General features: G+C 45.8%; 1 protein-coding gene across 1 annotated transcript; it reads right to left on the reverse strand.

The window, feature by feature from the left end:
• On the reverse strand, positions 1-14180 carry ADNP2 (ADNP homeobox 2; the record flags this gene model as incomplete). Its single annotated transcript, XM_080720096.1, has 3 exons — positions 1-3159; positions 5331-5420; positions 14073-14180. 3 exons carry the CDS (start codon positions 14178-14180, stop codon positions 1-3), a joined length of 3357 nt encoding a protein of 1118 aa, XP_080576222.1.
• Between the last annotated feature and the right edge of the window lie 754 nt (positions 14181-14934).

Here is a 14934-nt window from a genome sequence, read left to right on the forward strand (position 1 = left end):
CTACGAGTTTTGTGGTTCATATTCAAAATTCAATCTGTGTTTAACATTTTTAAGTTCAGACATATCAAAACCTAGAAGAACAGAGGGCTTGTGGTTTTTTATTGCTTTCATGCAAATATATCTTCTTTTTCCAAAAAACGAGGCCACATCAATTTTCCATACCCACAGAAGTGAAGACAGCAGCTCTATCTCTTTTCTACTAGGATACGGCCGCTTGTGGAAATAGTCTCTAAGAAACTGCTTCTTCTCCTCATACGAACGGCCTTCATATTTCTTAGGGTCTAGCACTAGGGCCTGAAACGCGTCATCACCAGCAGGTGGTCCCTCTGCCTTGCTTTCATGCCTCTGTCTCTTCAAAGGCACAAGACTCATTCCTTTCTCTGGACCTGGGGCTGCATCAGCATCCAGCACGAGCGGTGGCCCCGCCCCATCCCCCTGGTCTTCTGCTTCTACATGGCCATCTGGCAGCTTTCTTTTTATAGGAAAAGAGGAATCAGGAATTACCTCCCCATTGACTAGCAGCAGTTCACTACTCTCAATAAAACCTGGCTGGATTTGCAGGTCTGAGCTGCTGTCCTTGGGAGCACTTCTACAGCGCAGTAAGTGGACGGCAATGGCTGCCAGAGTCATGTTTCCAGTGTAGACCCCACAACAGTGGATACACTTGAAAGCTGGAGACCTGAGCATGGTGTGAACAGTTGGCATGACATGGTGCCTCTCCTTCAGGTGCAGTTCATAGGCATCAGACGTCACAAAGGTGCCGAAACAGAAGGGACAGGTCAGCTTCTGTCTGCTGGGGACCCTGGGCATACTCTCAGGCTGGGGCCTCACCTGAACATACACAGGCACCAGTGATTTGGAGTGTATACCAGCAAGGATGGCCAGATAGACCTCCCGCTCCCCAAGTTTCTCCCGTGGCAGTAATGTAATGAAGTCAAGGTGGGGGAAGAGCAGGTTGCCACTGGCATCGAGGTCTAACTGAAAGCCCCTGTTACTGTAGTCCAGGGGCAGCTTCTTCTTGCCAAGGTGCTTAGTCCTGCTATGCTCTAGGAGACCCCGAATGTCATGGAAAGTGCAAGGGCAGAACAGGCATCCCAGGCCATGCATGAGCAGGTGGCCCATAAGCTCCTCCTCTGAGACGGAGCACTTGCAGGACAGGCAGCGAACGGTCCTCTCTCGCATCCACTTCAGGAAGGGCGCGCATGCTGCCAGCTTCTCAGGCTCGAGTTTCTCACTGGGCTGGGCCTCACTCTGTTTGTGAGCCACTTCCATGTGAACCTGGTAGACGTTGGACGGGAAGAGTTCATTGCAAACCCGGCAGGTTTTCCACTGCTTGGCCTGTTTGAGTGCCTGGTTTGAATCCACCGGAGATGGAGCAGCCTGAACAAATATGCTCTGGGCAGCACTCACCAGTACTGGTGGGGAGGGCAGGCTGGGCAGGGCCCCAGCCACCTGCGCACCTGAGCCCGAGGGTAAGAGCTGGACGGGCACCTGGGGCGGGGCAACCGTGGCAACTCCACTGCCAGGGGGCACAGGCAGGGTGACAGACACAGGAGCCAGCGTATAGGTGGGGATGCCATTCACCTGCTTCCCTGTCGGGATGAGCTGCCTGAGAATAGAGCCCGATGTGAGGAAGGTGGTGCTCTGCGAAGTCCCAGCTCTCACCGGCTGGCTCACCGGCAGGACACTGGTGCTGACAGGCCGACTCAGTTGCAGCACACCAGGCCTCACAGCAGGACCCACAGGAAGCACTCCAGACGTGACAGGCTGACTGAGCTGAAGGACGCCCGAGCTCACACTCTGGTTCACTGGGACAACTCCCGGGGGCACGGCCGGGCTTGGAGACAGCAGCCCAGATGGGACTACTTGGCCTGCAGGGAGGACCCTCAAGGGCACCGCTGGACCAGGGGGAAGCACACGCGACGGAGCCGTCTGGCCGACAGGAAGAGCCCCCGACTGAACCACCTGGCCAGCAGGGAGGACCCCAGATGTCGCCGTTTGCCCAGGGATGACCCCAGTAGGGGTCATCGGGCCTGCAGAAAGGACCCCTGACGGGGCTGCCCGACCCACAGAGATCACCCCTGGTGAGACGGCCTGCAGAACTCCGGGGGTGACAGAGGGTCTGTTCAGGGACCCCACAGGCTGAGTGAGGGGTAAAACCCCAGGGCGGGCAGCTTGGCTCACCGGGAGGACACTCGTTCCCACAGCCTTACTGACAGGCCCCACTGGCTGGCTTGGGGGCAGCACGGAAGGGTTCCCAGGTGGTGTGAGTGGCCCCCCAGGAGAGAGCAGGACAGGCGGAGGCACTGGGGGCTGCAGGGAGAGGCTGCTCTGGCACACAGGCAGAGGACTAGAGACCAGGGTCACATGGGGCTGGGCCAGCCCAGGCGGCGAGCGGCTGAGGCTTCCAGAAGACCCTGGGGCCACAGGCCCTGGCCGCACTGCAGCAGGACTCTGGCTGCTCTGTGGCAGGGTGAGGCGGAAGCAAGGCGGCGGGGCCGAGGCCCTGGGGACACTGCTGTTGGGCAGTATGGCCACACGGGCTGCTGGCTTTGGAGCAATGTGCATTTGCTTCAAACTCCCAGTCTTCTTACTGTGTTCTGAAATAACAGACCTCAGCTTATTCTCCAAGTCCCTGTGTGTGTCAGATGTCAGAATGTGGTACATTAGGGCATCCTGGCTGCTGGCGTTGGCATTGCACTTTTTACAGTAATACCTGTCAGACGGGGGCGTCTTGTCCACAGAAAGAACATCGTTGGCTTTCGGCTGCTCCTCTGTTTCCTCGGTTCGTAGGCCAAAATAGGAGTTAACTAAGTAGTGGAAATGGGCCACCAGCACATGCTTCTTCATGCTGTAGTACAGAGTGTTGGAAAAGTTACATCTCAAACATGTGAAACTTATCACATCGCTCCTAGAGGGTTTGGTCTCGCCCAAAATGTTCACCGTGTAATTCTGGACTTTCCGAACAGGCGCATGGAACATCCTGAAATGCTTCCCCACCACCTTGGGCTGAGAGGCGAAGGTGCAGTTGGGGCAGGGGATCACTAGCTCCTGGTCAGCCTCATCTTCATGGTGACGATGTAAATGGTTTTTGAGCGAAGCAAGCACCTTTGTCGAGTATCTGCAGAGGCTACAACAGTATGGCTTTGTTCGGTATCTCTGTAAAAAAAAAAAAAGTCTCAGGTGGAGAAAGCAGCCACCAGAGGCTGCCCTCTGCAGCGTGCATGTGCATCCTCTGGTGCGCGGCCGGACACTATCGCCCAGGAGTGCTTTTTGCAAGCCAGGGGTTAAAAACTTTTTTTCCGCAAAGCAGAGACAATAGTGCTTTAGGCTAGCGGGTCACAGGTGGTGGTGCTAGGAGCACAAGCCTGAGGGCAACATGTGGAACCTGTGATCCTCTTATCTCAGCTTCCCAAGTACTGGGATTACAAGTATGCACCACCACACCAGGCTTTGTATTTGTGTTTTTACTAAGCTAAATGTCAAAATGTAAAAAATTAGGCTTTATAAGACAAAAATGAAGACGTCCCAATAAGCTAATTTATTACTGAAGAAAGTGATTTTATGAAAGTAGTACAGCCCAAGCCGGGCATGGTGCAATCCCAGCATTCGAGAAGCTGAGACAGGAGGATGGAGGATCGTGGTTCATGGACAGCCTCAGCTTCATAGTGAGGCCCCTTGCAACTCAGTGAGACCCTGCTTCAGAATAAAGAATAAAAAATAGGGCTGGGAGTGTAGCTCAGAGGTAGAATGCCCCTGGGTTCCATCCCCAGTACTGCAAAAAAAAAAAAAAGAGCATAGCCCAAATCCACCGTCCCTGAAGCCTGCAGCAGTTAGGGTCCCATCACACTCAGTGGCTCACACACACCAGCCTTCAGCCCTGGATGTGTAGCAGTGCCCCACGCAGGTGTGCCCTTGTCATCTTTACATACTGTTTTTACTGTTCCTTTTCTATGTGTGGATGTGCTCAGGTGCACAGATCCTGAACACTGTGTTACACTCGCCTGCACTGTTCAGTACAGCTACACGCTGTATGGGTTTGTGGCCTGGGTGTGTAGTAGGCAGCACCATGCAGATCTAAGTATGCTCTGTCATGTTCTCACAACAGTGAAATCACCTAAGGATACATTTCCCAGGACATATCCCCATCATTAAGCAATGAATGACTATACATAAATCAGTAATATAGCCATTAGTACCAAGTATTATTTCTCCTATGGTACTAGAGATTTAATCCAGGGGCATTTTACGTCTGAGCTATACCCCCAGCCCTATTTTTTATTTATCTATTTTTTGTGTGTGTGGTACCAAGGCTGAAACCCAGAGGCTTTCTACTCCCGGGTTATATTCCTAGACCCATTTTTTAATATTTATTTGGAAACAGGGTCTCACTAAGTTTCTGAGAGCCACACTGAGTAGCTGAGGCTGGCTTCAAACCTGCGCAATCCTCCTGTCTCAGCCTCCCAAGCACTAGGATTACAAGTGTGCCAGGCTGTCCCCTGCCCTATTTTATTTTTTATTTTGAAACAGTTTCACTAAGTTGCAGAGCCTGACCTCCAACCTGCAAGCCTGTCTCAGCCTCCCAAGTACTGGGATTATAGGCATGTACCACCATGCCCAGCACCAACATTATTAAATGTACATAACCGTATGTGGTACTGTCCTAAGACAGGCTTCTCAGGACATTTGTTTATACAAGCAACACTACAATCACATGAGTAAGGCACCATATTACAGCTTTCTGATAGCAGTGACACTCCCATTACAATCTTGTGGGACCACTGTTCTGCATGGTGTCTCAATCATCATTGACTGTAATGTCACCATGCATTTTTCTACTCAATGTTATTAAATCAGTGATCTAGTAGCTTTTATTTTATTTTTTATTTATTTATTTATTTATTTATTTATTTATTTATTTATTTATTTTGCGGCAGTGGGAAATGGAACCCAGAAGCATCCTACCTCCGAGCTACAGCCCCAGCCCAATTTTTTAATCTTTATCTCACTGAGTTGCGGAGGGCCTCACTAAGAGCTGAAGTTATCCACAAACCGAGATACTCCTGTTTCAGCCTCCAAGTACAGGGATTACAGGTGTACATCACCATGCCTGGCATCTAGTGGCTTTTAATAGTAAGAGATGGCAGTTTCACTCCATCAACTCCGTATGCAGAAAACTCTCCAAAATCCTCAATAATCCCACACCGCCTAACCTCCCTGAATGGGTACTTTATGACCCTCTTCACCTATCCATCATCAACCCCACCACCTGTAACATTCCTCAGACTAAACTCACACTCACCCCCAAAACCAAATCCAAAAATACATACCACTTTCTTTCCAGAAGGCTCCCAGAGGGAAACATCTCCCCAGGATGTGTTATAAAAGAACTTTTCTCCTGGATCAAAGCCTTTAAGGTCCTTTAAAAAATGGAGAAAAAGGATCATTGTGCAAATTCAGAAGATAAAGAAATATTTATTAGAACTTGATCAAGATTACTTGGTAAGGCAGGCGTGGTGTAACATTCTTATAATCCCAGCATTTGGGAGGCTGAGACAGGAGGATCAAAGTTTGCAGACAGCCTCAGCTGCTTAGGCCCTTTACAACTCAATGAGATCCTGTTTTGAAATACTTATAAAATAGCTCTAAGGTAGAATGTCCCTTGGGTTCCATCCCCAGTATTGAAAACAAAAAAAATTACAGGCGTGCACCAGTATCCCTGGCTTCTTTCTGCTTTCTTTCTGAGGTTGGGTGTGAACCTGCAATCCTCCTGTCCCAGCCTCCCAAATACTGGGATCACAGGTGTGGTGCGTCAGCATCCCTAGCTCTTTCTGCTTTCTTTCAGGTTCAATGTTTTGTGGTTCTGTCTCTCCTCCATTACTGTTAGAGATGTGTGGTACTCTGACTGTTTGACACTCTTCCCTGTGCAGCCTGAGGCCTCTGGGCTTTCATCTCCTCCAACTAGTGTTCAGTTGTCCACCAGCAGTTTAGACTATGTGTTGGGAACCTTATAAAGAAGCACTGTTTTTAATTATTTGCTAATTTTGCAATACTGGAGATGGAACTCAGAGGTTCTCTACCTTTGAGCTATACCCCCAGCCCTCTTTTCTTCTTCTTTATTTTGAAGGGTCTCAGTAAACTGTGGAGAGCCTCACTAAGTAGCTGAGGCTGGCTGTGAACCAGATCCTCCTGTCTCAGCCTCCTAAGTACTGGGATTACAAGCGTGTGCCACCAAACCCAGCTCTTTGCCTAAGAAATCTAAATGGGCAAAAAGAAATCAAAGTACAGCCACCAGAAAACTCTGACCGAGGGCCAACAGAATATGAGAGCTAAGGAGAAGTTTGGACAGTCAAGTTAAAACTAGGGATTGAACCCAGGGGATTTCTACCTCCAAGCTATACCTCCAGGTTGATTTTATCTTTTATTAAACAAGATCTCACTAAATTCCTAATAACCTCACTAAATTGCTGAGGCTGTCCTCGAACCTGAGATCCTCCTATCGCAGCCTCCCAAGTAGTGGGATTACGACCATGGGCCACCATGCCTGACTCAAATGATAGTTTATAAAAAATAAACAGGCTTCCTGACAAATCACCATCTACACTTTGTATATGTGAGCAAGGACCAAAGGCAGGTAAGGGTTCCACAACTCTGTGAGGGATACAGTCCTTCACAGTAAAGAACTCTTATAGCCAGGCATGGTGGCACACACTTGTAATCCCAGTACTTGGAAGGCTGAGACAGGAGCATCAAATAGGTTCAAAGCCAGCTCAGCTTAGTGAAGCTCTCTGCAACTTAGTGAGACTCTGTTTCCAAATAAAATATAAAATAGTTCTGGGAGTATAGCCCAGAGGTAGAAAGCCTCTGGGTTCCACCCCCAGTACCACAAAAAAAAAAAAAAAAAAAAGAAGTAGAGTGTCACTGGGGTTCCATCCCCAGCACCATACACGCATATACACAAAAAAATAAAATATAAAACAAAATTATATAGGACTGGGGGTGTAGCTCAGAGATAGACTGCCTCTCTGTTCAATCTCCAGTACAACAGAAGAAAAGAAAGCAGAGTGAGATATGAACAGAAGAGACATGGAAAAAACTTCAAGAAGAGATATGTAGAGGTTGGCAAATGGCAGGACCACCAATGGGTCCAATCCCCTGAAAGAATAAAATCACTTCATGAGAGCGCCAATTCTCACAAACAATAATCCTAAATGTATATTCACTTCAAAGAATTTTAAAGTTCACGAAGCAACAAGCTTATAGAACTGAAAGAGAATGATTAAATCCTCAATTACAACCGGCATCTTAGCATCTGTCTCTCAATCACTGTCAGAACACATAGGTGAAAGGGAGGACAGAGAAGACCTGAACAACCCATCACCTGACCCCAGGAAAGGCCACCACCGCCACAGCAAGAGCCACAAGACCCTCTCCAGACAGGCCTCATGCTGAGTCAAAATATATCTCAATAAATCTGGACTAAAACAACTACAAAGTATTGTCTCTGGACAAAGCAAAATTAGAAATTATGCCAAAATGACAGCTGGAAAACCCCATCTTTTTTTCCCCAGTACTGGGGATGAAACCCAAGAGCATACTACCTCAGAGCTAAACCCCAGTCCTATTTTTTATTCTTTATTTGGAAACAATGTCTCACTAAATTGCAGGGGGGGTTCACTAAGTAGCAGAAGCTGGCCACAAACCTGCAATCTGCACTCCGCCTGTCTCAGCCTCCCAAATACTGGGATTACAAGAGTGCACCACCACACCTGGCTATCATTTTCAAATTAAATACCACACTTGTTAATAATCTGTGGGTCAAATAAGAAATCACAAAGGAAACAAATATTTTTTCCATTTTAGTTTTTTCTTCTTGATTTTGTGATACTAGTGATGGAACCCAGAGAACACTGGGGCCCTATTTTATTTTTTAAACAAGGTCTCAGCCAGGCATGGTGGAACATATTTTTAATCTCAGCACTTGGGAGGCTAGACAGGAGGATCTCAGGTTCTCCACTAATCCCAGCAACTTGGTGAGGCCCTCTGCAACTCAGTGAAACCTTATTTCAAAATAAGAAAATGAAAAAGGGCTGGGAGAGTAGCTCAGAGGTAAAATGTCCCTGGGTTCAATACAAGAAAGAAAAAAAAGAGGGAAATGAAGGGAGGGAAAGAGGGAGGAAAGGAGGAAGGGAGATAGGAAAGGAAACAACGGGATCTCACTAAGTTGCTGAGGACCTTGCTAAATTGCTGAGGCTGGCCATGAACCTGCAAGCTTTCCGTGTCAACTTTCCAAGTACTAGGATTACAAGATGCGAGCCACAAGCCCAGGTATAAAAACACTTCCGTAAGAAAATGTACAGGTGGGCGTGGTGGTGCACACTTGTAATCCCAGAAACTGGGAGGCTAATACAGGAGGACTGCAGGTTCATAGCCTCAGTAACTTAGCCAGGCCCTATGCAACTTAGAGACCCTGTTTCAAAAAAAAAGGCTAGAAGTATAGCTCAAAAGTAGAGTGCCCTGGGTTCAATACCCAAATACCAAAAAAATAATACTCGTGTAGCATGAACAAACCCCCAGATTAAATCCCCTAGCATAAGCCGGGTGTGGTGGCGCACGCTTGTAATCCCTGCGCTTGGGAGGCTGAGACAGGAGGATCGTGCAGGTTCGAAGCCAGCCTCAGCTGGCTTAAGAGACCCTGTCTCCAAATAAAAAATATAAAATAGGTCTGGGAGTGTAGCCCAGAGATAGAGGGCCCCTGGGTTTCATCCCCAGTACCACCAAATAAATAAATAAACAAACAAACAAATAAATAAATCCCCTAGCATAAACAAAGCCCTGGGTTAAATCCCCAGCACCACAAAAAAAAAAAAAAAGAATATTTAAGAAATACTTCTCTCAGGTGTGGTGGTGCACGCTTGTAATCCCAGTACTTGGGAGGCTGGGACTTGAGGATCCAGGTTCGTGGCCAGCCTCAGCTACTTAGGCCCTCTGCAACTTAGTGAGACCCTGTTTCAAAATACAGAACCAAAAAAAAAAAAGGGGGGGGGGGCTGGGGATGTTACTTGGTGGAAGAATGCCCCTGGGTTCAATCCCCACTACCACAAAAAAATAAAAATACTCCTAAGAACCTTATTCATAATAGCCAAAACCTAGAAACATGCCTGCCATCATGAAAACATAAATCACAATGTACTCACATAACAGGCTATTATTATTACTCAGCAACTAAAAAAGACCCAACATATATGCACCAATAGAAAAGAATCTCCCGGATTAAAAAACACATTATTTCACTTACATAAAAGTGTAGAAGAGCAAATATAATCTATAAACATCTCACAAAGCGGTAAGCCAGTGGGCAAAGGAAAAGGAAAAAGTCTGCAGATCTTCTGGAGGGACAGGGCTGCTGCATGTGCTGATCTGTACATGTGCACACACAGGCCAAGATGTGCATTTCACAGCACGTAAGCTTCACACTCCACTCCCGCCGACAGTGCTGAGCTCTCGCTGATGGCATGCACCAGTGGATCAAGGGTAAAATATATGGAGGTTAGCAAGTTTCTTTGAAATGAATGAAAAAATAAGGGTGGAGAGATGTAGAAATAGGTAATAAAGCAACTATAATAAATGTAAACAATTCTGAAGGAGATAGGTGGTCAGTGAATGAGTTTTTCAATGAACCATCTTTTCAAATATCTGTGCATTTGAAAAAAAAAAGTAGAAAAGAAGGAAACAATAATGTTGTCCTGTAAGAAATAAGGTAGAAAAGTTTAAAGCAATGAACAATTTCCAAATGGAAACCAGCAGTAAAAAACTAAAAAACAATAGGTTAATAGTTTTTTTTAAATTGCCAGGCATGATGGCACACCCCTGTAATACCAGCTACTTAAGAAAGTGAGGTACAAGGATTGAAATTTTGAGGCTAGGCTGGGAAATTTAAGGAGACTGTAAATCTAAATTTTGGAAGCAAGTGGAGGTCTGGAATGTAGCTCAGTGGTAGAGCACCTCTGGGTTCAATTCTCAGTACTGCCAAAAGAGGAATGATAATAGTAATTAAATCTACACGTAAATCTAGGTCTCTAAAAGTGCACAGAAGAGAGCTCAGGGCAAACAGATTTTAAAGATTCCCAAGAGATTCAGTGACGCACTGTGTCACTCTAACCAAGACACCATGCACATGAATCTGGGTGAGGGATCCCCAAAATCATGGAAATGAGAACACACAGAAAGTTAACACTGTGGCCGGAGACCCGACAATAAGAGTATTCACATCAAGGCAGATTTCCTGGGCTCCCCTCAGGCAGAAGAGAGGATGGTCCAGTGCAGGAAAATGACAGAAAAGTGCACAAGGTGATCACCACAAGTAATAGAGAGGCAGAAACGATGGTATCCCATCATCCCTCAGGAAGTCCTGGGTATTCTGACAAGATTTTCTCCTGATGCCAGGCGTGGTGGGCACGCTTGTAATCCCTGAGCTTGGGAGGCTGAGACAGGAGGATCGTGCAGGTTCAAAGCCAACTTCTGCTGGCTTAAGAAACCCTGTTTCCAAATAAAAAAATATAAAATGGATCTGGGAGTGTAGCCCAGAGGTAGAAGGCCCCTATGTTCCATCCCCAGTACCACCACCAAGAAAAAAAAAATTTCTCCCGGCCTCCATGTGATAGCAGGCATGTTTCTAATAGCTACTAATTGAGAAAATACAGGACCCAACAGATGCTAGGAACAGTAATACTTTTAAATAGATTTGAGTATTATTTACCTTATCAGTATCCATTAACATTTGAAACCAGGAATAACAGGGAGTACTTCCCTGTGATTATGCCAGAGGCGCAAGGACTCAGTCCCTCAAGGTTACACCATTGCTTAAGAGCCAGGATTAGAGCCAGGCATGGTGGCACATGCTTGTAATCCCAGTACTTGGGAAACTGAGACAGGATCACAGGTTCACCACCAGCCTCAGGTACTTAGTGAGGCTGCCTGCAACTTAGTGAGACCCTGTTCCAAAATAAAGAATAAGAAATAGGGCTGGGGGATATAGCTTGGAGGTAGAATGTCCCTGGGTTCAATCCTCAGTACCAAAAAAACTAAAGAAAAAGAGAGAGCCAGGATTAAGGCTCCATCTAACTGAGAACACAGTGGACTTGTGAACACACTCCCAGGCCTGGAGAGGCTCACTGCTGGAGCACCCCCATGGAGCCGTGTCATCTGCACACACCTGTGTTCTCAGGTGTTCATGTCTGTACTCTCTGTAAATGTCACTCAGTCGTACTACTTATCTGTTTTTCAAGGATGAGTTCCCACCTCCATCGTGATTCCAAATACACTGTTTTCCTTCCATACACAGAAAAACATGACTTACAGACAGCTGCAAAGAGCTCCAAGAGTGTCTCTTTTTAGGATATTCCCAAACAACAGGTTCTACCAGAGGGCCTCCTCTCTCACATCTTTCCTGTCTTTTTACTTTCTTTTTTTGCAGTACTGGGAATTGAACCCAGGGGCTTTCTACCCCAAGCTTCACCCCCGTTCCCATTTTTTTATTTTTTATTTTGAAAACAGGGTCTCACTAAGCTGCAGAGGGCCTCAATAAAGTAACTAAGAGCCAGGTGTGGTGGCGCACGGTTGTAATCCCCACGCTTGGGAGGCAGAGACAGGAGGATCGCGCAGGTTCAAAGCCACCCGCGTGCACTGGCTTAGGAGACCCTGTTTCCAAATAAAAATGTAAAAATAGGTCTGGGAGTGTAGCCCGGAGGTAGAAGGGCTTCCAGGAACCCCAGTACCACCAAAAAAATAATAATAATAAAGTAACTAAGGCTAGTGGCAAACTGTGATCCTCCTGTCTCAGCCTCCCAAGTACTGAGATTACAGGCGTGCACCAGCATGCTGGCTCCTATCTTTATACTTTGAAGTTAACTTGCAGTCATGCTCAGTTATTTAAAGTGTTTCACAGCTGGGTGTGGTGGCGCATAACTGTAATCCCAGTACTTGGGAAGCTGAGATGGGAGGATCACAGACTCAAGGACAGCCTCAGCAATATAGGGAGACTCTCAGAAACTTTGCAAGACCCTATTTCCAAATAAAAAGTAAAATGGGGTTAGGGTATAAAGCTCAAGGTAGAATGCCCCTGGATTTAATCAACTGTACCACATAAATAAATAAAGTTTTCATTACTTGAATCTTACTTTTATTCATTCATTCCAAAAATATGTGTGAAGCATCCATGTGTCAGATTCTATCCTGGATTGTACGCAGAACAAGACCCTGCATTCAAGTTGGGGACAGATAACCAATAAATAATTTCAGGTAGTGTTAAGTGCTCTGAGAAGTAAGAGGAGGGTGACAGAGCAGAGAGCCCAAGAGGGGGGTGTGTAAAAATGAAGATCTCTCTGAGAAGGAAATGTCTGAGCAGAGATCTATCTGGGGCCTATCAGAAATCAACAGTACTTATCTACTTGGCAGCAAAGACAAACTCTGACCACTGATGGGAGTCCTGGCAACCATTAGTCTTTTCATATTAGATTGACTTTGTAAGTAAAAATCTGGTTGAAAGTCTGAAGTCTGGAAATTAAGAAACTTAGCTCTTCCCAGGCCATCATATTCTGAATTAAATTCTCCATGATTTTTAGAAATTTAGTGTATCCCTATCTCTATAGCTATAAATAAAACATGTACAAAATTATAATGGCTCTAAGGATAGATAGCAACCCTTATTTAACATTTTAAACTACTTATGAGCCAGGCATGGTAGCACACGCTTGTAATCCCAGCATTTGGGAGGTTGAGACAGGAGGATCACAGTTCGCAGACAGCCTCAGCTACTTAGTGAGGCCCTTTGCAGCTCAGTGAGACCGTTTCAAAATAAAGAAGAAAAAAAAATAGGGCTGGGGGTGCAGCTCAAAGGTAGAATGCCCCTGGGTTCCATCCCCAGTACTGACAAAAACAAACAAACAAACTACCTATGCCATACCAAGTGTGGTGGCACAAACTTGTAATCTCAGTACTTGGGAGGCTGAGACAGGAGGATCACAGGTTCAAGGCCAGCTTCAGCAACTTAGTGAGACCCTGTTTCAAAATAAAGAATAAAAAATAGGGCTGGGGTATAGCTTGGAAGTAGAATGCCCCTGGATTCAATTCTCAGTTCTAAAAAGAAAAAAAAAAATTATTTAAAAAAAAATTACCAAAAGTATTTGACTGTAGCCTTAACTTTGAAACCTTTGTAAAACTGTGTATGTATATAAATTCATAAATTAGGACCAAGAAAGACAAAGAAAACCTATCACACTACATGGGCACACCCATTTGTTGGTCACTTTATCGATAAACTGAGACCCTTCTTTTGCTAAGTCAATATGTAATTCAACACATTGTCCTCAAACATCAAAAATATATTTTTTTCATGGTACTGGAGATTGAACCCAGGGGTATTCTACCTCTGAGCTACACCTCCAGCATTTTAAAATTATTTATTTATTTTTAAAATAGGACCTCCCTGGCCGGGCATGGGGGCACACTGTAATCCCAGCATTTGGGAGGCTGAGATAGGAGGACCAAAGTTTAAGGACAGCCTCAGCTACTTAAGTGAAGCCCTTTGCAACTCAGTGAGACCGTTTCAAAATAAAGAATCAAAAATAGGGCTGGGGGTATAGCTCAGAGGTAGAATGACCCTGGATTCCATCCCCAGTACTGCCAAAAAAAGGATCTCCCTAAGTCGCTGCTAGTCTCACTAAGCTACTGAGGCTACTAGCCTCAGGTTTGCAATCCTCCTACCTTGGCCTCTCAAGTACTGGGATTACAGGTGTGTGCCACAGACATAGCTAAAAACAAATATTTTTCATAACTAATGACTATAAAAGTTTCTGCTAAAAGAAGCTTAAAACCATAAACAACTTAAACAGCTTACTCTTACTCAGAAAGACATAAGTATTATGATGCTTTCCTGTAATCATCTGAGGCAGCAGCAATTCCCAATTTGAGAAATTTTATCTGTTCTTCAAAACTCTCCTGATCTCATTCCCAGACCCAGCCAGCACCCCAGGCCTATAGGCTTTCTTGGCTTATCATGTTTACCCTCTTACCTTCAGCAATGCCCTGCAGCTTTCAAGCCCAACATCTACCAGAATGCCTTTCACCCTTTTCCGCACCTTCCTGATGTTGTCAAGATTTTCCACAGGAATTTGAAACATGTTTGAAATTTTCCTTAAAAGAAAAGAAAACATGATTATAATATGAAGATATAAATACAAAACAAAAACATTTTCAACAAAGCTGGTTAAGCATTATAAGTAGAGCATAATTTCCCACAAAGGGGCTGAGAAAACTGCATAACCACATGCAAACGAATGAGGCTGGACGCTTCTTACACCACACAGCTCAAAGTGGACCACACACCTGCACGGCTGAGCTCGACCCCAGGCTCTCCTAAGAAAAGAGACAAGCACAGCCTGAGGTGAGGAGGTCGCACATGTGAGGCCGACTGAGCACCTCAGCAAGACTGTCTCAAAATTAAGCAGAAAAGGGCTGGGGGTACAGCTCAGTGGCCTTGGGTTTGACTTCCAGCACAGAAAAAAGGAAGACAAGGAGACAGGCAAAAGTCTTCACGGCCCTCGATTTGGCAAAAGATTCTTAGATAAGACACTAGCAAGCAACAAAAGAAAAAAATAAGTTAGCTGGACTGGTGGCGCACACTTGTAATCCCAGCATTCAGGAGGCTGAGACAGGAGGATCACGGGTTGGGACAGCCTAAGATACTTAGCGAGGCCCTTTGCAACTCAGTGAGATCCTGTTCCAAAAAATAGAAAGACTAGCCGGATGTGGTGGCGCGCACTTGTAATCCCCGTGCTTGGGAGGCAGAGACAGGAGGATCGCGCTGGTTCGAAGCCATTAAGAGACCCTGTTTCCAAATAAAAATATAAAATAGGTCTGGGAGTGTAGCCCGGA

Source organism: Muscardinus avellanarius (assembly GCF_963383645.1).
Source record: "Muscardinus avellanarius genome assembly, contig: SCAFFOLD_50, whole genome shotgun sequence".
Taxonomy (NCBI): domain Eukaryota; kingdom Metazoa; phylum Chordata; class Mammalia; order Rodentia; family Gliridae; genus Muscardinus; species Muscardinus avellanarius.